Raw genomic sequence first — 20481 nt, forward strand, 5'->3', positions numbered from 1 at the left:
CATGTCTTATAACAGCTGGTCAACCCTGTTAGTGTTAACACCATGTCTTATAACCAGCTGGTCAACCCTGTTAGTGTTAACACCATGTCTTATAACCAGCTGGTCAACCCTGTTAGTGTTAACACCATGTCTTATAACCAGCTGGTCAACCCTGTTACTGTTAACACCATGTCTTATAACCAGCTGGTCAACCCTGTTAGTGTTAGCACCATGTCTTATAACCAGCTGGTCAACCCTGTTACTGTTAACACCATGTCTTATAACCAGCTGGTCAACCCTGTTACTGTTAGCACCATGTCTTATACCCAGCTGGTCAACCCTGTTAGTGTTAACACCATGTCTTATAACAGCTGGTCAACCCTGTTACTGTTAACACCATGTCTTATAACCAGCTGGTCAACCCTGTTAGTGTTAGCACCATGTCTTATATCCAGCTGGTCAACCCTGTTAGTGTTAGCACCATGTCTTACAACCATGTGGTCAACCCTGTTAGTGTTAGCGGCATGTCTTACAACCAGCTGGTCAACCCTGTCTTTAGCACCATGTCTTATAACCAGCTGGTCAACCCTTATAACCAGCTTACTGTTAGCTGGTCAACCCTTATAACCACCATGTCTTATAACCAGGTGGTCAACCCTGTTACTGTTAGCACCATGTCTTATAACCAGCTGGTCAACCCTGTTAGTGTTAGCGGCAGGTCTTACAACCATGTGGTCAACCCTGTTAGTGTTAGCACCATGTCTTACAACCAGCTGGTCAACCCTGTTAGTGTTAGCGGCAGGTCTTACAACCAGCTGGTCAACCCTGTTAGTGTTAGCGGCATGTCTTACAACCAGCTGGTCAACCCTGTTAGTGTTAGCGGCAGGTCTTATAACCAGCTGGTCAACCCTGTTAGTGTTAGCGGCAGGCAACCAGCTGGTCTTAGTGTTAGCGGCAGGTCTTACAAACAGCTGGTCAACCCTGTTAGTGTTAGCGGCAGGTCTTACAACCAGCTGGTCAACCCTGTTAGTGTTAGCACCATGTCTTATAACCATGTGGTCAACCCTGTTAGTGTTAGCACCATGTCTTATAACCAGCTGGTCAACCCTGTTAGTGTTAGCGGCAGGTCTTACAACCAGCTAGCTTGTGGAAGGTCTGTGTTACTAAATCACACATGGGATTACATTGTGATTGATGTTTTTTGTCTTTGTGTTAAGCCTTTGCTTCTCCCCTACTTCCAGGTAAGGGACTCAGGTAAGCCCCGTCTGTCCTCCTCTTCTACCCTGACGGTGCGTGTGATTGAGGAGAGCCTTCACCGGCCCGTAGCACTACCCCTGGAGGTCCACATCATCACCATGGAGGACGAGTTTCCTGGAGGAGTCATCGGCCAGCTGCACGCCACTGACGCAGACCCCTACGATGTCCTGACCTTCGGCCACGCCCCTCCGTCTCAACGCTCCCTCTTCAAGATCAGTCCGAGAGACGGTAAGATCATAGCCCTGGGCGGCCTGGATGCCGGTCGCTACTCCCTCAACGCCAGCGTGAGTGACGGACGCTTCGCCGTGCCCGTGGCTGTGAGCGTGCACGTGGAGCAGGCATCACCAGAGATGCTGCGCGAGGCGGTGACAGTGCGTTTCGAGAGTGTGCAACCACACGACTTTGTGGCCACACATCTGAAAAACGTGGTGAAAGTTCTGAAGGTTGCCGCGGCGACGCAGAAGCAGGACGCGCTGCACCTGCTCAGTTTGCAGCCCGTGGGCGGGACCAACCAGTTGGATCTGCTAGTTGCCGTGGAGACGGCTGGGGGAGGTTTCTACAAGGCAGCGTACCTGACTCAGAAGCTGAGCGCCTCCCGGAGGCAGCTGGAGGAAGTGCTGAGGGTGTCGGCCATCTTGGATAAGAACTGTTCTGGGCTGGAGTGTCGCGGGGCCCAATGTGAGCAGAACATTGTGTTGGACTCTCACGCTCTCATCACCTACAGCACACCCAGGGTTAGCTTTGTGTCACCACGCTTCCACAGGACCACCCGCTGCACCTGCACTGGTGAGGACACGCACACACACACACACACACTACGCACACACACACGCACACACACACACACACACACACACACACACACAGATATACAGTTATGTATCGTATCAATGTATTTGCATGATGATGCACTCTCTCACAAAAATATACACACAAACAAAAGTGTCGCTAAGTGTCCTTCAGAGAGCTGTACAGTAGACATGGTTGTATGATCTGCACTGTAGCAACCGCTCTGTCTGATTGTATAAATACTAGAATGATAACAAGTTGATGGTCATAATCCACCAGGGACATTTTGAGTGTGTATCTGACCCCTGGGATTAGACAGACCCCACAGTAGATTTAATTAGCATGTTGTGGCTAATGTAATTAGCAGGTCTCATGGGGACACTTGGCAGAGGATTTGGCAGAGGATTTGTCTGCCTCTACTCTGAATGACCCTAAATTAACTTGTCCTCTCTCACTCTCTTCATTCAACCTTTCTTTTCTCCCATTCTCTCGGTTCACGCTTCTCGTTTCCTTTCCTGTCTTCTCCTTCCCTCCTGTCTCTCTCTCTACCTCCCCATTCCCCCCACTCTTCCTTTCTCTCATTTGTTTCACCCCTCACATCTCTCTCTTCCCATCCTCTCTCTTTCTCTCTCTCTCTTTCTTTTTTCTTTATTTCTCTCTCATCCTCCTCTCTCTCCTCTCTCTCTCTCCCTCCCCCTTCTCTCTCTCGCTCCTCTCGCTCCCCCTTCTCTCTCTCTCACTTCTCTACTCCCCCTTCTCTCTCTCTCGCTTCTCTACTCCCCCTTCTCTCTCTCTTGCTCCTCTGTCTTCTGTTTCACACCCTCTTCTTCTCTTCTCGTTTCCTTTCCTCCTTCTATCCATGGTCCTCTGTCTTCTGTTTCACTCTGTTTCACTGTTTCACACCCTCTTCTTCTCTTCTCGTTTCCTTTCCTCCTTCTATCCATGGTCCTCTGTCTTCTGTTTCACTCTGTTTCACTGTTTCACACCCTCTTCTTCTCTTCTCGTTTCCTTTCCTCCTTCTATCCATGGTCCTCTGTCTTCTGTTTCACTCTGTTTCACTGTTTCACACCCTCTCCTTCGCTTCTTGTTTCCTTCCATTTTGTATTCTATTTCACCATCAACCACCCCCCCTATCTCTCTCCATCCCTTTATCTCTCCCCTCCTGTCTCTCTCTCTACCTCCCCATTCCCCCCACTCTTCCTTTCTCTCGTTTGTTTCACCCCTCACATCTCTCTCTTCCCACCCTCTCTCTCTCTCTCTCATTCTCCTCCTCTGTCTTTCTCCTCTCTCCCCCTTCTCTCTCGCTCCTCTCTCTCTCCCTCTCTCTCTCTCTCTCTCTCGCTCCTCTCTCTCTCTCTATCTCTATCTCTATATCTCTCTCTCTCTCTCCCTCAGATGGTAGCTGTCCCCCAGCCTCAGAGTTGTGTGATGAGCAGCCCTGTCCAGGAGACATGCAGTGTGTGGGCACAGAGGGCACTAGAGGGCCATATGCCTGCCAGTGTCCACCAGGGAAACTTGGAGAGTGTGCAGGTGTGTTGATGTGGGTTTATGTGTCCAGGTGTCTTTTGAATGTGTGGGTCCGTTGTCAATGTGATGCCATTTATGGATGCTAATAGAACATTCAAAAAGTATTAAATTGTGTGTGTGTGTGTGTGTGTGTGTGTGTGTGTGTATACAGGTCACACATCTCTGAGTTTCTCAGGGAACAGCTATATCAAGTATAAAGTGTCTGATGGAGGGAGAACAGGAGAGATGAAACTGGGACTGAGGATCAGAACTCTACAGAGCAGAGGAATCATCATGTACACACACTCTGACCCCTGCACTATACTGAAGGTACCCACACACACACTCTGACCCCTGCACTATACTGAAGGTACCCACACACACACTCTGACCCCTGCACTATACTGAAGGTACACACACACACACTCTGACCCCTGCACTATACTGAAGGTACCCACACACACACTCTGACCCCTGCACTATACTGAAGGTACCCACACACACACTCTGACCCCTGCACTATACTGAAGGTACCCACACACACACTCTGACCCCTGCACTATACTGAAGGTACCCACACACACACTCTGACCCCTGCACTATACTGAAGGTACCCACACACACACTCTGACCCCTGCACTATACTGAAGGTACCCACACACACACTCTGACCCCTGCACTATACTGAAGGTACCCACACACACACTGACCCCTGCACTATACTGAAGGTACCCACACACACATTCTGACCCCTGCACTATACTGAAGGTACCCACACACACACTCTGAACCCTGCACTATACTGAAGGTACCCACACACTCTGACCCCTGCACTATACTGAAGGTACCCACACACACACTCTGAACCCTGCACTATACTGAATGTACACACACACACACACTGACCCCTGCACTGTACTGAAGGTACACACACACACACACACACACACACACACACACACACACACACACACACACACACACCACTGACCCCTGCACTGTATTGAAGGTACACACACACACACTGACCCCTGCACTGTACTGAATGTACACACAGACACACTGACCCCTGCACTATACTGAAGGTACACACACACACACACACATGTACCCTTGCTGACCCCTGTTTAATGTACACACATGCTAATCCCTGTACTAACATAACAGACATGTGCTCAGAATGCTGTGTTATACACACTGTAAAGAAGCATGGATAGTCTGGTTACCCACAGCATGATCCACCCATGTTATTTCCTGAGGCTAAACCCCTTCATCCCCTCTCATCTGTGTCTAAACCCTGCCTTTCTTGTTGTGATTGACAGCTGGAGGAGGGTAAGCTCTGGTTCCAGCTGGACTGTGGGAACAGCCCTGGTGTGCTGGGTATTTCTGGGAGGCCCATCAACGATGGGAACTGGCACACGGTGACTCTGGAGCTCAACCGTAACTTCACCAGTCTGTCTCTGGACGACAGCTATGTGGAGAGGAGGAGAGGACCGCCAAGCTTCCAACCACTAGGGGCAGATGGGTCTATCTACTTTGGAGCACAGGTGGGCGTTCTGTGGAGGGGAAGGGGTGTGTGTGTGTGTGTGTGTGTGTGTGTGTGTGTGTGTGTGTGTGTGTGTGTGTTTAGGGACCAGAAGGCCTTACAAGGATAATAAAACAAGGAAAATTGGGGCCATTTTGCTGGTTCTCAAAAGGAAAAAGGCTATTTTAGGGTTACAATTAGGGTTATGGTTAGAAGTAGGGTTAGGAGTTAGGTTCGGGTTATGGTTAGAAGTAGGGTTAGGAGTTAGGTTCGGGTTATGGTTAGAAGTAGGGTTAGGAGTTAGGTTCGGGTTATGGTTAGAAGTAGGGTTAGGAGTTAGGTTCGGGTTATGGTTAGAAGTAGGGTTAGGAGTTAGGTTATGGTTATGGTTAGAAGTAGGGTTAGGAGTTAGGTTCGGGTTATGGTTAGAAGTAGGGTTAGGAGTTAGGTTCGGGTTATGGTTATGGTTAGAAGTAGGGTTAGGAGTTAGGTTCGGGTTATGGTTAGAAGTAGGGTTAGGGGTTAGGTTCGGGTTATGGTTAGAAGTAGGGTTAGGAGTTAGGTTCGGGTTATGGTTAGAAGTAAGGTTAGGAGTTAGGTTCGGGTTATGGTTAGGAGTTAGGTTCGGGTTATGGTTAGAAGTAGGGTTAGGAGTTAGGTTTCTGGTTATGGTTAGAAGTAGGGTTAGGAGTTAGGTTATGGTTATGGTTAGAAGTAGGGTTAGGAGTTAGGTTCGGGTTATGGTTAGAAGTAGGGTTAGGAGTTAGGTTCGGGTTATGGTTAGAAGTAGGGTTAGGAGTTAGGTTCGGGTTATGGTTAGAAGTAGGGTTAGGAGTTAGGTTCGGGTTATGGTTAGAAGTAGGGTTAGGAGTTAGGTTCGGGTTATGGTTAGAAGTAGGGTTAGGAGTTAGGTTCGGGTTATGGTTAGGAGTTAGGTTTGGGTTATGGTTAGGAGTAGGGTTAGGAGTTAGGTTTGGGTTATGGTTAGGAGTAGGGTTAGGAGTTAGGTTCGGGTTATGGTTAGGAGTTAGGTTCGGGTTATGGTTAGAAGTAGGGTTAGGAGTTAGGTTCGGGTTATGGTTAGAAGTAGGGTTAGGAGTTAGATTCGGGTTTGGGGTTACGGGTTATGGAAAATAGGATTTTGAATGTGAATCAATTGTTGGGTCCCCACAAGGACAGTAAAACAAACATGTATGGGAATGGGTGTGTGACGGATTCTTTCAGAGTGGGGAGGGTTGTTGTGAGTTCGGGACACTAATATGTTTGTTTGGGCGTGGCTGTGTGTGTTTTGCATGTGCGAGCTTCATGGATTAGTACGTGTGAGTATAGTGTTTCTCTATAATGCTCTTACCAATTTAATCTAGTCAGAGTGAGGAACACAACACAAGGTAATGCGCTGGGTTGGAAGCTCTGAATAGGGAGCTCTGTATAGGAAGCTCTGGATAGCGAGCTCTGTATAGGAAGCTCTGGATAGGGAGCTCTGTATAGGAAGCTCTGGAAAGGAGTTCTGCATAGGATGCTCTGGAGAGGAAGCTTTGGATAGGAAGCTCTGACGGGGAGCTCTGTATCGGAAGCTCTGGATAGGAAGCTCTGGATATGAGCTCTGCATAGGAAGCTCGAGAAAGGGAGCTCTGTATAGGAAGCTCTGTATAGGAAGCTCTGTATAGGAAGCTCTGGATAGGGAGCTCTGGATAGGAAGCTCTAGAAAGGGAGCTCTGTATAGGAAGCTCTGTATAGGAAGCTCTGTATAGGAAGCTCTGGATAGGGAGCTCTGGCTAGGAAGCTCTGGATAGGAGCTCTGCATAGGAAGCTTTAGATAGGAATCTCTGAATAGGAAGCTCTGGATCAGGAGCTTTGCATAGGAAGCTCTGGAAGCTCTGCATAGGAAGCTCTGGATAGGGAGCTCTGCATAGGAAGCTCTGGATAGGAAGCTCTGGATAGGGAGCTCTGGATAAGAAGCTCTGGATAGGAGCTCTGCATAGGAAGCTCTGGATAGGAAGCTCTGGTTAGGAAGCTCTGGATAGGGAGCTCTGGATAGGAAGCTCTGGATAGGAGCTCTGCATAGGGAGCTCTGCATAGGAAGCTTTGCATAGGAAGCTTTAGATAGGAAGCTCTGCATTGGAAGCTCTGGATAGGAGCGCTGGATAGGGAGCTCTGTATAGGAGCTCTGCATAGGAAGCTCTGAATAGGAAGCTCTGAGCTCTGGATAGGAAGCTTTAGGAGCTCTGCATAGGAGCTCTGCTCTTTATAGGAAGCTTTCTGGAGCTCTGCATTGGAAGCTTTGGATAGGGAGCTCTGTATAGGAGCTCTGCATAGGAAGCTCTGAATAGGAAGCTTTGGATAGGAGCTCTTTATAGGAAGCTCTGGATAGGAGCTCTGCATAGGGAGCTCTGGATAGAAAGCTCTGGATAGGGAGCTCGGAATCGGAAGCTCTGCCTCGGAAGCTCTGGATAGGAAGCTCGGGATAGGAAGCTCGGGATAGGAAGCTCGGGATAGGAAGCTCTGAGGAATACAGCCTGTGTGTGTATTTATGAATGTACTGTATTTAGGGAATGTGGAGATCAGAATCTTAGTCTTTTATTTATTTATTTTATTTCACCTTTATATAACCAGGTAAACTAGTTGAGAACAAGTTCTCATTTTCAACTGCAACCTGGTCAAGATAAAGCAAAGCAGTGCGACACAAACAGCACAGTTACACATGGAATAAACTAGCATACAGTTAATAACACAATAGAAAAATAATAAAGTCTATATACAGTGTGTGCAAATGGCATGAGGAGGTACGGCAATAAATAGGCCATAGTAGCAAAGTAATTACAATTTAGCATTAACACTGGAGTGTTAATCTGATGGCACTGAGTAGAGTATTGGAAGCTATTTTGTAGATGACATCGCTGAAGTTGAGGATCGGTAGGATTGTCAGTTTTACTAGGGTAAGTTTGGCAGCGTGAGTGAAGGAGAATTTGTTGCGAAATAGAAGCGGATTCTAGATTTGATTTTGGATTGGAGATGTTTGATATGAGTCTGGAAGGAGAGTTTACAGTCTAACCAGACACCTAGGTCTTTGTAGTTTTCACATATTCTAGGTCAGAACCGTCCAGGGTAGTGATGCTAGTTGGGCGGGCAGGTGCGGGCAGCGACCGGTTGAAGAGCATGCATTTAGTTTTACTAGCTCTTAAGAGCAGTTGGAGGCCACGGAAGGAGTGTTGTATGGCATTGAAGCTCATTTGGAGGTTAGTTAACACAGTGTCCAAAGAAGGGCCAGATGTATACAGAATGGTGTCGTCTGCGTAGAGGTGGATCAGGGAATCACCCGCAGCGAGAGCGACATCATTGATGTATACATTATGTTGTTATATTATGTTGTTGTCTGAACAATGCTTGCTCCATACTCAGAAAACAACATGAAAAAGCTAGGTATTCTGGTTTGATGTTGTGGTTTTGTATGCTATACATATTAATATACAGTACGATATTTGTTTGTTTGTTTGTATACATAAATCCGATGTGTCACTCATGTTTCTCCTCTCCCCCAGGTCCAACCTCCTAACTCTCGCAGCCTGACAGACAAGAAGGGTCCTCGGGTGACGGATGGTTTCCAGGGCTGCCTGGACTCTGTGATGCTCAACAACAACGAGCTGCCCCTGCAGAACAAGAGGAGTCGCTATGCTGAGGTGGTGGGCCTGACAGAGCTGAAACTGGGCTGTGTTCTCTACCCCGATGCCTGCTTGAAACAGCCCTGCCTCCACGGCGCTACCTGCAACAGCCTGCCCTCCGGTGGTGAGTCTGGTGAACTGCAAGATGGAAATGGATGTGGTCGGAACTGTGTGTGTGTGTGTGTGTGTGCGCGCACCAGAGGAGGCTGGTAGGAGGAGCTATAGGAGGAGGGCTCATTGTGATGGCTGAAATTGAATAAATGGAACAGAGTCAAACATGGTTTCCATATGTTTGTTGTGTTTGATACCGTTCCATTTATTCCAATCCAGCCATTAAAATAAACCCGTCCCCCTATTGCTCATCACACCAACCTCCTCTGGTGCACGTGTGAAACAAATGCCTGCACCACCCTGTAGCTCTCGAGGACAGAGATTATTGGTGACCTTTAGTGTCCATAATACACACACTGATGGGAAGATTTCCTGATTGATAGTTTGATTGATTAGCGTTTAGCACCAGGGTGATGGATGGTGATCTGTGCCAGCCTTTGCCCCTGAGCCAGCCGGCTGACTATAACCTCTCCAGAAATCTGGATCTCCCCTCAACATTATTCTATTATTCATCCATAATTAACTCCTAATTAAACTTTCCATGACCCACTGTTTCCCAAAGGTGTGATTGTGAAATAGCCTTCTATACTCCCTCATCTCCCTTTTTGTCTGCCTGTATCTGTCTGCCCGTTTCTGTCTGCTCCTTTTTGTCTGCCTGATCACCTTCTCTCTCTCCTTCTCTTCCTCTCTTTGTGTTGTCATATCTCTTGAGCTGCTCTTAGTTTTTCTGTCGGTTCATATCTCTACTCTTTTTGTCTGAACTCAAAAGGCCTACATGAACGAATCGTATCCTTTTCAAATCTAACTACAGTGAAGTCTCAAGACATTTAAAAAAAAAATTATCCTTTGGCATTTTACTGCAGTCAATAGGGAAGCCTGGTTAAATGTCATCGCTATCGAAATTCCCAGCCTGGACTCAGCAGGGTGACCCCTTGACTTAACGTGCTGACTTAACACATCGAGGCCAAGTCTCAACACACAGAAAGTGACTTAACGCTCCCGCGGGTTGATCTCTCCCGGTCTCCTCGCTCGCATTTCTAATTCACAACGAGAGGCGGAGCACTCTGAAAAGAGCACGGCATTCTGGGACTTGTCATGTTTGTCCTGGCTGTAATAAGGTTCAGTTAATGGGGATTTTTGTTGTAATTTTTGTGATCATTTTTTGGCATGCCCGACCTCTTTGTAAAGGTTATCGGAGTATGTGTGTGTGTATGTATTCCGGTATCCCGCTGTGTGTGTGTGTGTGTGTGTGTGTGTGTGTGTGTGTGTGTGTGTATGATTGCGCTGTGTCAATAAACGTAATGACATTTCCCTGTGTTTTCCAGAAGGTGTGTGTGTGTGTGTGTGTGTATGTGTACCCGTGTGATTTCCCAGAGGTGTGTGTGTTTGTGTTTAGGCTGGCAAGCTCTCGTCAACCCGAGGCCAACTATCCCTGGCAGCACCGCCAAAGCTCAAACAATGCACACACTAGTCTCCACGGCACTGAACACATTCCTATGTGTGTGATGGAGCGTGAGTTTGTGTGTGATGGACTTTGTGTGTGATGGAGTATGAGGGAGTGTGTGTGTGTTCTGATGTGATGGTCTGAATGCTTTGTTCAATTGTAGCACTACACACCTGTATGCAGAATACTTCATTTAACACACACTTCCCCCCCGTACTAGCTCTGACTCTGCTGATAGCTACTTTATTGAGGAAAACTGTACTTGCTATGACTGTGATGTGTGGTTGTCTCACCTAGCTATCATAAGATGACTGCACTAACTGTACATCTCTCTGGATAAGACTGTCTGCTGAATGACTCAAATGTAAATGTACTTTTTTCTCTCTTGTCTCTCCCTCTCTCTCCCCCTCTTCTCTCTGTCAGGTTTTGCCTGTAGTTGCGGTCCCCAGTACACTGGGGGGCGCTGTGAGACTGAGATCACGGCATGCATTCCCAACCCATGCCACAACAGCGGCGTGTGCAAAGCCATCGGCAACGCTTTCCTCTGCAGCTGCAGGAGAGGTTTCAAGGGCATCACGTGAGTTACTATCACATTAATGATCACACTGTAAACATACAGTGTACACGCCAACACACTCCTGTCCTGAACATAGTCTCAGACACACAAATAGAGACACATAGAGTCTCAGACACAGAATATAACATCCATTTATGACACACAGAGAGACACATAAACACCCACCTTTTAAATTAGCTGTTTGTTTTAACCATTTCAGCTTCCTACTGGCCAAAGTAGTGGAAATAATGTAATGTATGTCATAAATAACATCACTGTAAATGCAATGCCTCATCATTTCCACTTGGTGGCAGTATACACCAGCTCTTCTCTACAGTGATAGGCAGATGAGTATAATGAGTATAATTAATATTTTTTATTTAACCTGTATAGTTAAGAACAAATTCTTATTTACAATGACGGCCTACCCCGGCCAAACCCTAACCCGGATGATGCTGGGCCAGTTGTGCACCTCCCTATGGGACTCCCAATCACAGTTGGTTGTGATACAGCCTGGAATCGAACCAGGGTCTGTAGTGACACCTCTAGCACTAAGATGCAGTGCCTTAGACTGCTGTGCCACTCGGGAGAGGCAGAGCCCCCAAGCTGCCTGCAGCCTGTAAGATTCACTCAAAGAGTTGAAAGATAAAAAAAATATGACATTTCATTCTGCTTGTCTCCTTGTCTCCAGGGGTTTAGGGGTGTTCCACTGTGTTACATTAGAATATCTAATGCCTCAGAAATCAAGGCTACAGGCAGTCTTAATGAGGATGAGCTACAGTCACAAGCTCACTAATTAATGCACTGAAACGCTTTTATTACTTGCTGAAACACACACACACGCCAGCAGCTTGTTCCATCATCAAAGCCAATTTAATTTCAGATGAGAAAGATCAGGAAAGTCAACCTCAGCGTGTTCATTATTTGATTGTGAACATATGAGACTAGTGTTGTTTTTCAATATGCATACTACCGTGCTCCTCACCCTCATGCTCCGTGTGCATTCTCTGACGGCGTTCTCTTGAGTACAATCCTGTGAAGACGAAAGTGTGGAGAACACATAAACATTTCATTTGAGAAGCACTTGCACTCCCCTCTACTGTATTACCTCATGCTGTATCTCCCCTCTACTGTATTACCTCATGCTGCATCTCCCCTCTACTGTATTACCTCATGCTATATCTCCCCCTACTGTATTACCTCATGCTGCATCTCCCCCTACTGTATTACCTCATGCTGCATCTCCCCTACTGTATTACCTCATGCTGCATCTCCCCTACTGTATTACCTCATGCTGCATCTCCCCATTACCTGCTGCATCTCCCCTACTGTATTACCTCATGCTGCATCTCCCCTACTGTATTACCTCATGCTGTATCTCCCCTACTGTATTAACTCATGCTATATCTCCCCTACTGTATTACCTCATGCTGCATCTCCCCTACTGTATTACCTCATGCTATATCTCCCCTACTGTATTAACTCATGCTATATCTCCCCTACTGTATTAACTCATGCTGTATCTCCCCTATTGTATTACCTCATGCTATATCTCCCCTACTGTATTACCTCATGCTGCATCTCCCCTACTGTATTACCTCATGCTATATCTCCCCTACTGTATTAACTCATGCTGTATCTCCCCCTACTGTATTACATGCTATATCTCATGCTATATCTCCCCCTACTGTATGCTATATCTCCCACTGTATCTACCCCCTACTGTATCTATTACCTCATGCTGTATCTCCCCTACTGTATTAACTCATGCTGTATCTCCCCTACTGTATTACCTCATGCTATATCTCCCCTACTGTATTACCTCACACTGTATCTCCCCTACTGTATTACCTCATGCTGCATCTCCCCTACTGTATTAACTCATGCTATATCTCTCCCCTACTGTATTAACTCATGCTGCATCTCCCCCTACTGTATTACCTCATGCTGTATCTCCCCTACTGTATTACCTCATGCTGCATCTCCCCTACTGTATTACCTCATGCTGCATCTCCCCTACTGTATTACCTCATGCTGCATCTCTCCCTACTGTATTACCTCATGCTATATCTGTATCCCCTACTGTATTACCTCATGCTATATCTCCCCTACTGTATTACCTCATGCTGCATCTCCCCTACTGTATTACCTCATGCTGCATCTCCCCTACTGTATTACCTCATGCTATATCTATCCCCTACTGTATTAACTCATGCTATCATCTCCCCTACTGTATTATCTCCCCTCTGTATTACCTCACTCTGCTGCATCTCCCCCCTCATGCTGTATCTCCCCTACCTCATGCTGCTGCATCTCCCCTACTGTATTACCTCATGCTGCATCTCACCCACTGTATTACCTCATGCTGCATCTCCCCTACTGTATTACCTCATGCTGCATCTCCCCTACTGTATTACCTCATGCTGCATCTCCCTACTGTATTACCTTACGCTGCATCTCCCCTACTGTATTACCTCATGCTGCATCTCCCCTACTGTATTAACTCATGCTATATCTCCCCTACTGTATTACCTCATGCTGCATCTCCCCTACTGTATTACCTCACTGCTACCTCATCTCCCCTACTGTATTACTCATGCTATATCTCCCCTACTGTATTTACTGTATCTCACTGTATTACCTCATGCTATATCTCCCCTACTGTATTACCTCATGCTGTATCTCCCCTACTGTATTACCTCATGCTGTATCATGCTGTATCTCCCCTACTGTATTACCTCATGCTCATCTCCCCTACTGTATCTCATGCTATATCTCCCCTACTGTATTACCTCATGCTGTATCTCCCCTACTGCATCTCCCCTACTGTATTACCTCATGCTGCATCTCCCCTACTGTATTACTCATGCTGCATCTCCCCTACTGTATTAATCTCATGCTTATCTCCCCTACTGTATTACCTCATGCTGTATCTCCCCTACTGTATTACCTCATGCTGTATCTCCCCTACTGTATTACCTCATGCTGTATCTCCCCCCTACTGTACTTATTACTCATGCTGTATCTCCCCTACTGTATTACCTCATGCTATATCTCCCCTACTGTATTACCTCATGCTGTATCTCCCCTACTGTATTACCTCATGCTGTATCTCCCCTACTGTATTACCTCATGCTATATCTCCCCTACTGTATTACCTCATGCTGTATCTCCCCTACTGTATTACCTCATGCTGTATCTCCCCTACTGTATTACCTCATGCTATATCTCCCCTACTGTATTACCTCATGCTGTATCTCCCCTACTGTATTACCTCATGCTGTATCTCCCCTACTGTATTACCTCATGCTATATCTCCCCTACTGTATTACCTCATGCTGTATCTCCCCTACTGTATTACCTCATGCTGCATCTCCCCTACTGTATTACCTCATGCTGCATCTCATCTACCCCTACTGTATTACCTCATGCTGCATCTCCCCTACTGTATTATGCTATCTCCCCTCATGCTATATCTCCCCTACTGTATTAACTCATGCTATATCTCCCCTACTGTATTACCTCACGCTGCATCTCCCCTACTGTATTACCTCACGCTGCATCTCCCCTACTGTATTACCTCATGCTATATCTCCCCTACTGTATTACCTTACGCTGCATCTCCCCTACTGTATTACCTCATGCTGCATCTCACCCTACTGTATTACCTCATGCTGCATCTCCCCTACTGTATTACCTCATGCTGCATCTCCCCTACTGTATTAACTCATGCTATATCTCCCTACTGTATTACCTCATGCTGCATCTGCTGTATCCCCTACTGTATTACCTCATGCTATATCTCCCCTACTGTATTAACTCATGCTGCATCTCCCCTACTGTATTACCTCATCATCCCCTACTGTATTACCTCTGTATCTCCCCTACTGTATTACCTCATGCTGCATCTCCCCTACTGTATTACCTCATGCTGCTACCTATCTCATCCCCTACTGTATTAACTCATGCTGTATCTCCCCTACTGTATTACCTCATGCTATATCTCCCCCCCCTACTGTATTACCTCACACTGTATCTGCATCCCCTACTGTATTAACTCATGCTGTATCTCCCCTACTGTATTAACTCATGCTGTATCTCTCCCCTACTGTATTACCTCATGCTATATCTCCCCTACTGTATTACCTCACACTGTATCTCCCCTACTGTATTACCTCATGCTGCATCTCCCCTACTGTATTACTCATGCTATATCTCCCCCTACTGTATTAACTCATGCTATATCTCCCCTGTATTACCTCATGCTATATCCCCTACTGTATTAACTCATGCTGTATCTCATGCTGTATCCCCTACTGTATTACCTCATGCTGCATCTCCCCTACTGTATTACCTCATGCTGCATCCTCATGTATCCCCTACTGTATTACCTCATGCTGCATCTCCCCTACTGTATTACCTCATGCTATATCTGTATCCCCTACTGTATTACCTCATGCTGCATCTCCCCTACTGTATTACCTCATGCTGTATCTCCCCCTACTGTATTACCTCATGCTGTATCTCACCCTGCTGTATTACCTCACGCTGCATCTCCCCCTACTGTATTACCTCACACTGTATCTCCCCCTACTGTATTACCTCATGCTGCATCTCACCCTATTGTATTACCTCACACTGCATTTCCCCCTGCTGTATTACCTCACGCTACATCTCCCCCTACTGTATTACCTCATGCTACATGTCCCTCTACTGTATTACCTCACACTGTATTTCCCCCTACTGTATTACCTCATGCTACATCTCCCTCTATTGTATTACCTCACACTGCATTTCCCCCTATTGTATTACCTCATGCTACATCTCCCCCTACTGTATTACCTCATGCTACATCTCCCTCTATTGTATTACCTCACACTGCATTTCCCTCTATTGTATTACCTCATGCTACATCTCCCCCTACTGTATTACCTCATGCTACATCTCCCTCTATTGTATTACCTCACACTGCATTTCCCCCTATTGTATTACCTCATGCTACATCTCCCCCTACTGTATTACCTCATGCTACATGTCACCCTACTGTATTACCTCACACTGCATTTCCCCCTGCTGTATTACCTCACGCTGTATCTCCCCCTACTGTATTACCTCATGCTGTATCTCCCCTACTGTATTACCTCATGCTGCATCTCCCCTACTGTATTACCTCACTCTGTATCTCCCCTACTGTATTACCTCATGCTATATCTCCCCTACTGTATTACCTCATGCTCATGCTGCATCTCCCCTACTGTATTACCTCATGCTGCATCTCCCCTACTGTATTACCTCATGCTGTATCTCTCCCCTACTGTATTACCTCATGCTGCATCTCCCCTACTGTATTACCTCATGCTGCATCTACCCCTGTATCTCCCCTACTGTATTACCTCATGCTATATCTCCCCCTACTATATTACCTCACACTGCATTTCCCCTACTGTATTACCTCATGCTGCATCTCCCCCTACTGTATTACCTCATGCTGCATTTCCCCCTACTGTATTACCTCATGCTGCATCTCCCTCTACTGTATTACCTCATGCTGCATTTCCCCCTACTGTATTACCTCATGCTGCATCTCCCCCTACTGTATTACCTTACGCTGCATCTCACCCTACTGTATTACCTCATGCTGCATCTCCCCCTACTTTATTACCTCATGCTGCATCTCCCCCTACTGTATTACCTCATGCTGCATCTCTCCCCTACTGTATTACCTCATGCTGCATCTCCCCCCTACATCTCCCCCTACTGTATTATTCACCTCATGCTGCATCTCCCCTACTGTATTACCTCATGCTGCATCTCCCCTACTGTATTACCTCATGCTGCATTTCCCCTACTGTATTACCTCATGCTGCATCTCCCCTACTGTATTACCTCACTGCTGCATCTCATCTCCCCTACTGTCATTATCTCCCCTACTGTATTACCTCATGCTGCATCTGCCCCTACTGTATTACCTCATGCTGCATCCCCCCTACTGCATTACCTCATGCTGCATCTCCCCTACTGTATTACCTCATGCTGCATCTCCCCTACTGTATTACCTCATGTTGCATCTCCTCCTACTGTATTACCTCATGCTGCATCTCCCCCTACTGTATTACCTCATGCTATATCTCCCCCTACTGTATTACCTCATGCTGCATCTCACCCTACTGTATTACCTCACGCTGTATCTCCCCCTACTGTATTACCTCATGCTATATCTCCCCCTACTGTATTACCTCATGCTGCATCTCCCCCTACTGTATTACCTCATGCTATATCTCCCCCTACTGTATTACCTCATGCTGCATCTCACCCTACTGTATTACCTCATGCTATATCTCCCCCTACTGTATTACCTCATGCTGCATCTCACCCTACTGTATTACCTCACTCTGTATCTTCCTTTCACTGAACCTTCTTCCAGCCAAGACAATGACGACAACAATAGATGAAACAAGATATACACAAAGCAAATGTTTTACTTCAGAATTATCAGCTAGATGTGTGAATCATAATAATCTAGCTAGCAAGCTAGTTAAAAAGGCATCAATTAGCTAAAGCTAATATTATGCAAGATTGATGTCCATTCTTTGTGTGTAGCTAGCTAACAATTCTTTGTGGCTATCTGGCTTGCTAACAGTACTAGTAGCTAGTCAGTTAGCCCTGTTTACTTATTTTGGGCTTGCTATATAGGGTACGTAGGCAGGTAAACATGCAATAATTAACGCAGCCTGTATTTTTTAACATATCAAGATAAAAAATACTGTAGTCAGGCAACATATGAGATGTGAATAGGCAACATTTCTTTCCTAAGTCAGTGTATTTTCTCTCGCTTCAGCCATTGCTTCAATTTTTTACGTGGTTGCGTCATATTTATTTTCATACTTTCCGTTAAAGCTTAAAATATATACAAACGGAGTATGCATTCAAGAAGTGCCCTCCAGGCTCCCTTTCGCATACTTTAATTTGGACTCATACTCCGACCCTCCCGTGCTCCAATTTGCTTGCTCGGAGCAGGTAGTATGCACGGTAGTATGGTAGCACGGTAGTACGGTAGTATGGTAGTATGCACGGTAGTATGGTAGCACGGTAGTACGGTAGTATGGTAGTATGCACGGTAGTACTGGTAGTAAGGTAGTATGCACGGTAGTATGGTAGCACGGTGTACGGTAGTATGGTAGTATGCACGGTAGTATGGTAGCACGGTAGTACGGTAGTATGGTAGTATGCACGGTAGCACGGTAGTACTGGTAGTAAGGTAGCACGGTAGTACTGGTAGTGTGAGGTAGTATGCCGGTAGTATTAGCACGGTAGTACGGTAGTATGGTAGTATGCACAGTAGTATGGTAGCAGCCAGTGCGGCAATGGTAGTATGCACGGTAGTATGGTGCACGTAGTACGGTAGTATTTATTTATGGTAGCACGGTAGTACAGTATGGTAGTATGCACGGTAGCAAGTACTGGTAGTAAGGTAGCACAACTGGTAGTAAGGTAGTATGCACGGTAGTATGGTAGCACGGTAGTACGGTAGTATTAGTATGCACAGTAGTATGGTAGCACGGTAGTACGGTAGTATTTATGCACGGTAGTATCAGCACGGTAGTATGGTAGTACGGTAGTATGGTAGTATGCACGGTAGTATGGTAGTACGGTAGCACGGTAGTACTGGTAGTAAGGTAGTATGCACGGTAGTATGGTAGCACGGTAGTACGGTAGTATGGTAGTATGCACAGTAGTATGGTAGTACGGTAGTATGGTAGTATGCACGGTAGTATGGTAGCACGGTAGTACGGTAGTATGGTAGTATGCACGGTAGTATGGTAGCACGGTAGTACGGTAGTATGGTAGTATGCACGGTAGCACGGTAGTACTGGTAGTATTTGGTAGCACGGTAGTACTGGTAGTAAGGTAGTATGCACGGTAGTATGGTAGCACGGTAGTACGGTAGTATGGTAGTATGCACGGTAGTATGGTAGCACGGTAGTACGGTAGTATGGTAGTATGCACGGTAGCACGGTAGTACTGGTAGTAAGGTAGCACGGTAGTACTGGTAGTAAGGTAGTATGCACGGTAGTATGGTAGCACGGTAGTACGGTAGTATGGTAGTATGCACAGTAGTATGGTAGCACGGTAGTACGGAAGTATGGTAGTATGCACGGTAGTATGGTAGCACGGTAGTACGGTAGTATGGTAGTATGCACGGTAGTATGGTAGCACGGGTAGTACGGTAGTATGGTAGTATGCACGGTAGCACGGTAGTACTGGTAGTAAGGTAGCACGGTAGTACTGGTAGTAAGGTAGTATGCACGGTAGTATGGTAGCACGGTAGTACGGTAGTATGGTAGTATGCACAGTAGTATGGTAGCACGGTAGTACGGTAGTATGGTAGTATGCACGGTAGTATGGTAGCACGGTAGTATGGTAGTACGGTAGTATGGTAGTATGCACGGTAGTATGGTAGTACGGTAGCACGGTAGTACGGGTAGTAAGGTAGTATGCACGGTAGTATGGTAGCACGGTAGTATGGTAGTACGGTAGCAGGTAGTACGGTAGCACGGTAGTACGGGTAGTAAGGTAGTATGCACGGTAGTACGGTAGCACGGTAGTACGGTAGCACGGTAGTACGGTAGTACGGTAGTACGTTAGCAGGTAGTACGGTAGCACGGTAGTACGGGTAGTACGGTAGTATGCACGGTAGTATTGTAGTACGGTAGCACGGTACTATGGTAGCACGGTAGTACGGTAGCACAGAGGCACGGTAGTGCTGTAGTACGGTAGCACGGTAGTACGGTAGCATGGTAGTATGGTAGTACTGTAGTATGGTAGTACTGTATCACAGTAGCACGGTAGTACTGTAGCACGGTAGCACGGTAGCACGGTAGTACAGTAGTACCGGAGCACGGTAGTATGCATTTTGAGAAACACCCTGGGAGTCCCTGAGCTGTCCTCTATCACCCTCTCTACATGTCTCCCCTCCCACCTCCAAATTGAAGGAGAGTCTTAATCAGTTTTAGTCAGGCAATTATTAAATGTCCCACAAACTACCTGTGATAATTGGTTTTAAGTGCCACCTGAAGTGACAGAGGTTTAGATATATTGATGCCTACCTCAAGTTTTGGAGTGTACAGACTATCTAAACTAATTACCATGCAAAGTTTTCCCCTCATCCCTCTCTCGTCTTCCTTCGCTCCCTTCCCTCCTCCGTTCACCCTCTCCAGGTGCGAGGAAGACGTAAATGAGTGTGAGCGGGGTGGAGCCACGGGTGGCGAAGCAGAATGTGAGAACGGCGGTGTGTGTGTCAACACGCACGGCTCGTTCTACTGCAACTGCACGGCGGGCTTCGTGGGCCAGCTCTGCGGCCTGCGGCCCGTGGTGGTACCAGACATGCAGGCTGGACACGCCATGGTGGGGAAAGAAGAACTGATCGGCATTGCTGTTGTCCTATTCGTCATCGCCACCCTCATCATCCTCTTCATCGCCTTCCGTAAGAAGGTATTTGTATTGTGTTGGTTACTTATTATTGTGTGTTTTTATTTTTACGATGAAATGTGTAAGTTATATCAAATAATTCAGCCTTCGTTGCTTTTACAGATGTAGGATCTTAAGTTGATCACACTGTCCTGCGATGTAGTACATTTAAAACTTGTATTGTATT

The 20481-nt window shown here is 46.5% G+C and overlaps 1 protein-coding gene across 3 annotated transcripts in view; it reads left to right on the forward strand.

Moving 5' to 3' along the window:
* Positions 1-20481, forward strand: part of fat3a (FAT atypical cadherin 3a) — a 372460-nt gene that overhangs the window by 331018 nt on the left and 20961 nt on the right. For all 3 annotated transcript variants that reach the window (XM_042297587.1, XM_042297588.1, XM_042297589.1), the window contains exons 20-26: positions 1221-2022; positions 3421-3555; positions 3704-3861; positions 4854-5078; positions 8596-8839; positions 10694-10847; positions 20045-20318. In XM_042297587.1, the coding sequence (XP_042153521.1) occupies positions 1221-2022; positions 3421-3555; positions 3704-3861; positions 4854-5078; positions 8596-8839; positions 10694-10847; positions 20045-20318 (1992 nt within the window). The remainder of the gene's footprint in view (positions 1-1220; positions 2023-3420; positions 3556-3703; positions 3862-4853; positions 5079-8595; positions 8840-10693; positions 10848-20044; positions 20319-20481) is intronic.

This window comes from Oncorhynchus tshawytscha, linkage group LG14 (assembly GCF_018296145.1).
Source record: "Oncorhynchus tshawytscha isolate Ot180627B linkage group LG14, Otsh_v2.0, whole genome shotgun sequence".
Taxonomy (NCBI): Eukaryota; Metazoa; Chordata; class Actinopteri; order Salmoniformes; family Salmonidae; genus Oncorhynchus; species Oncorhynchus tshawytscha.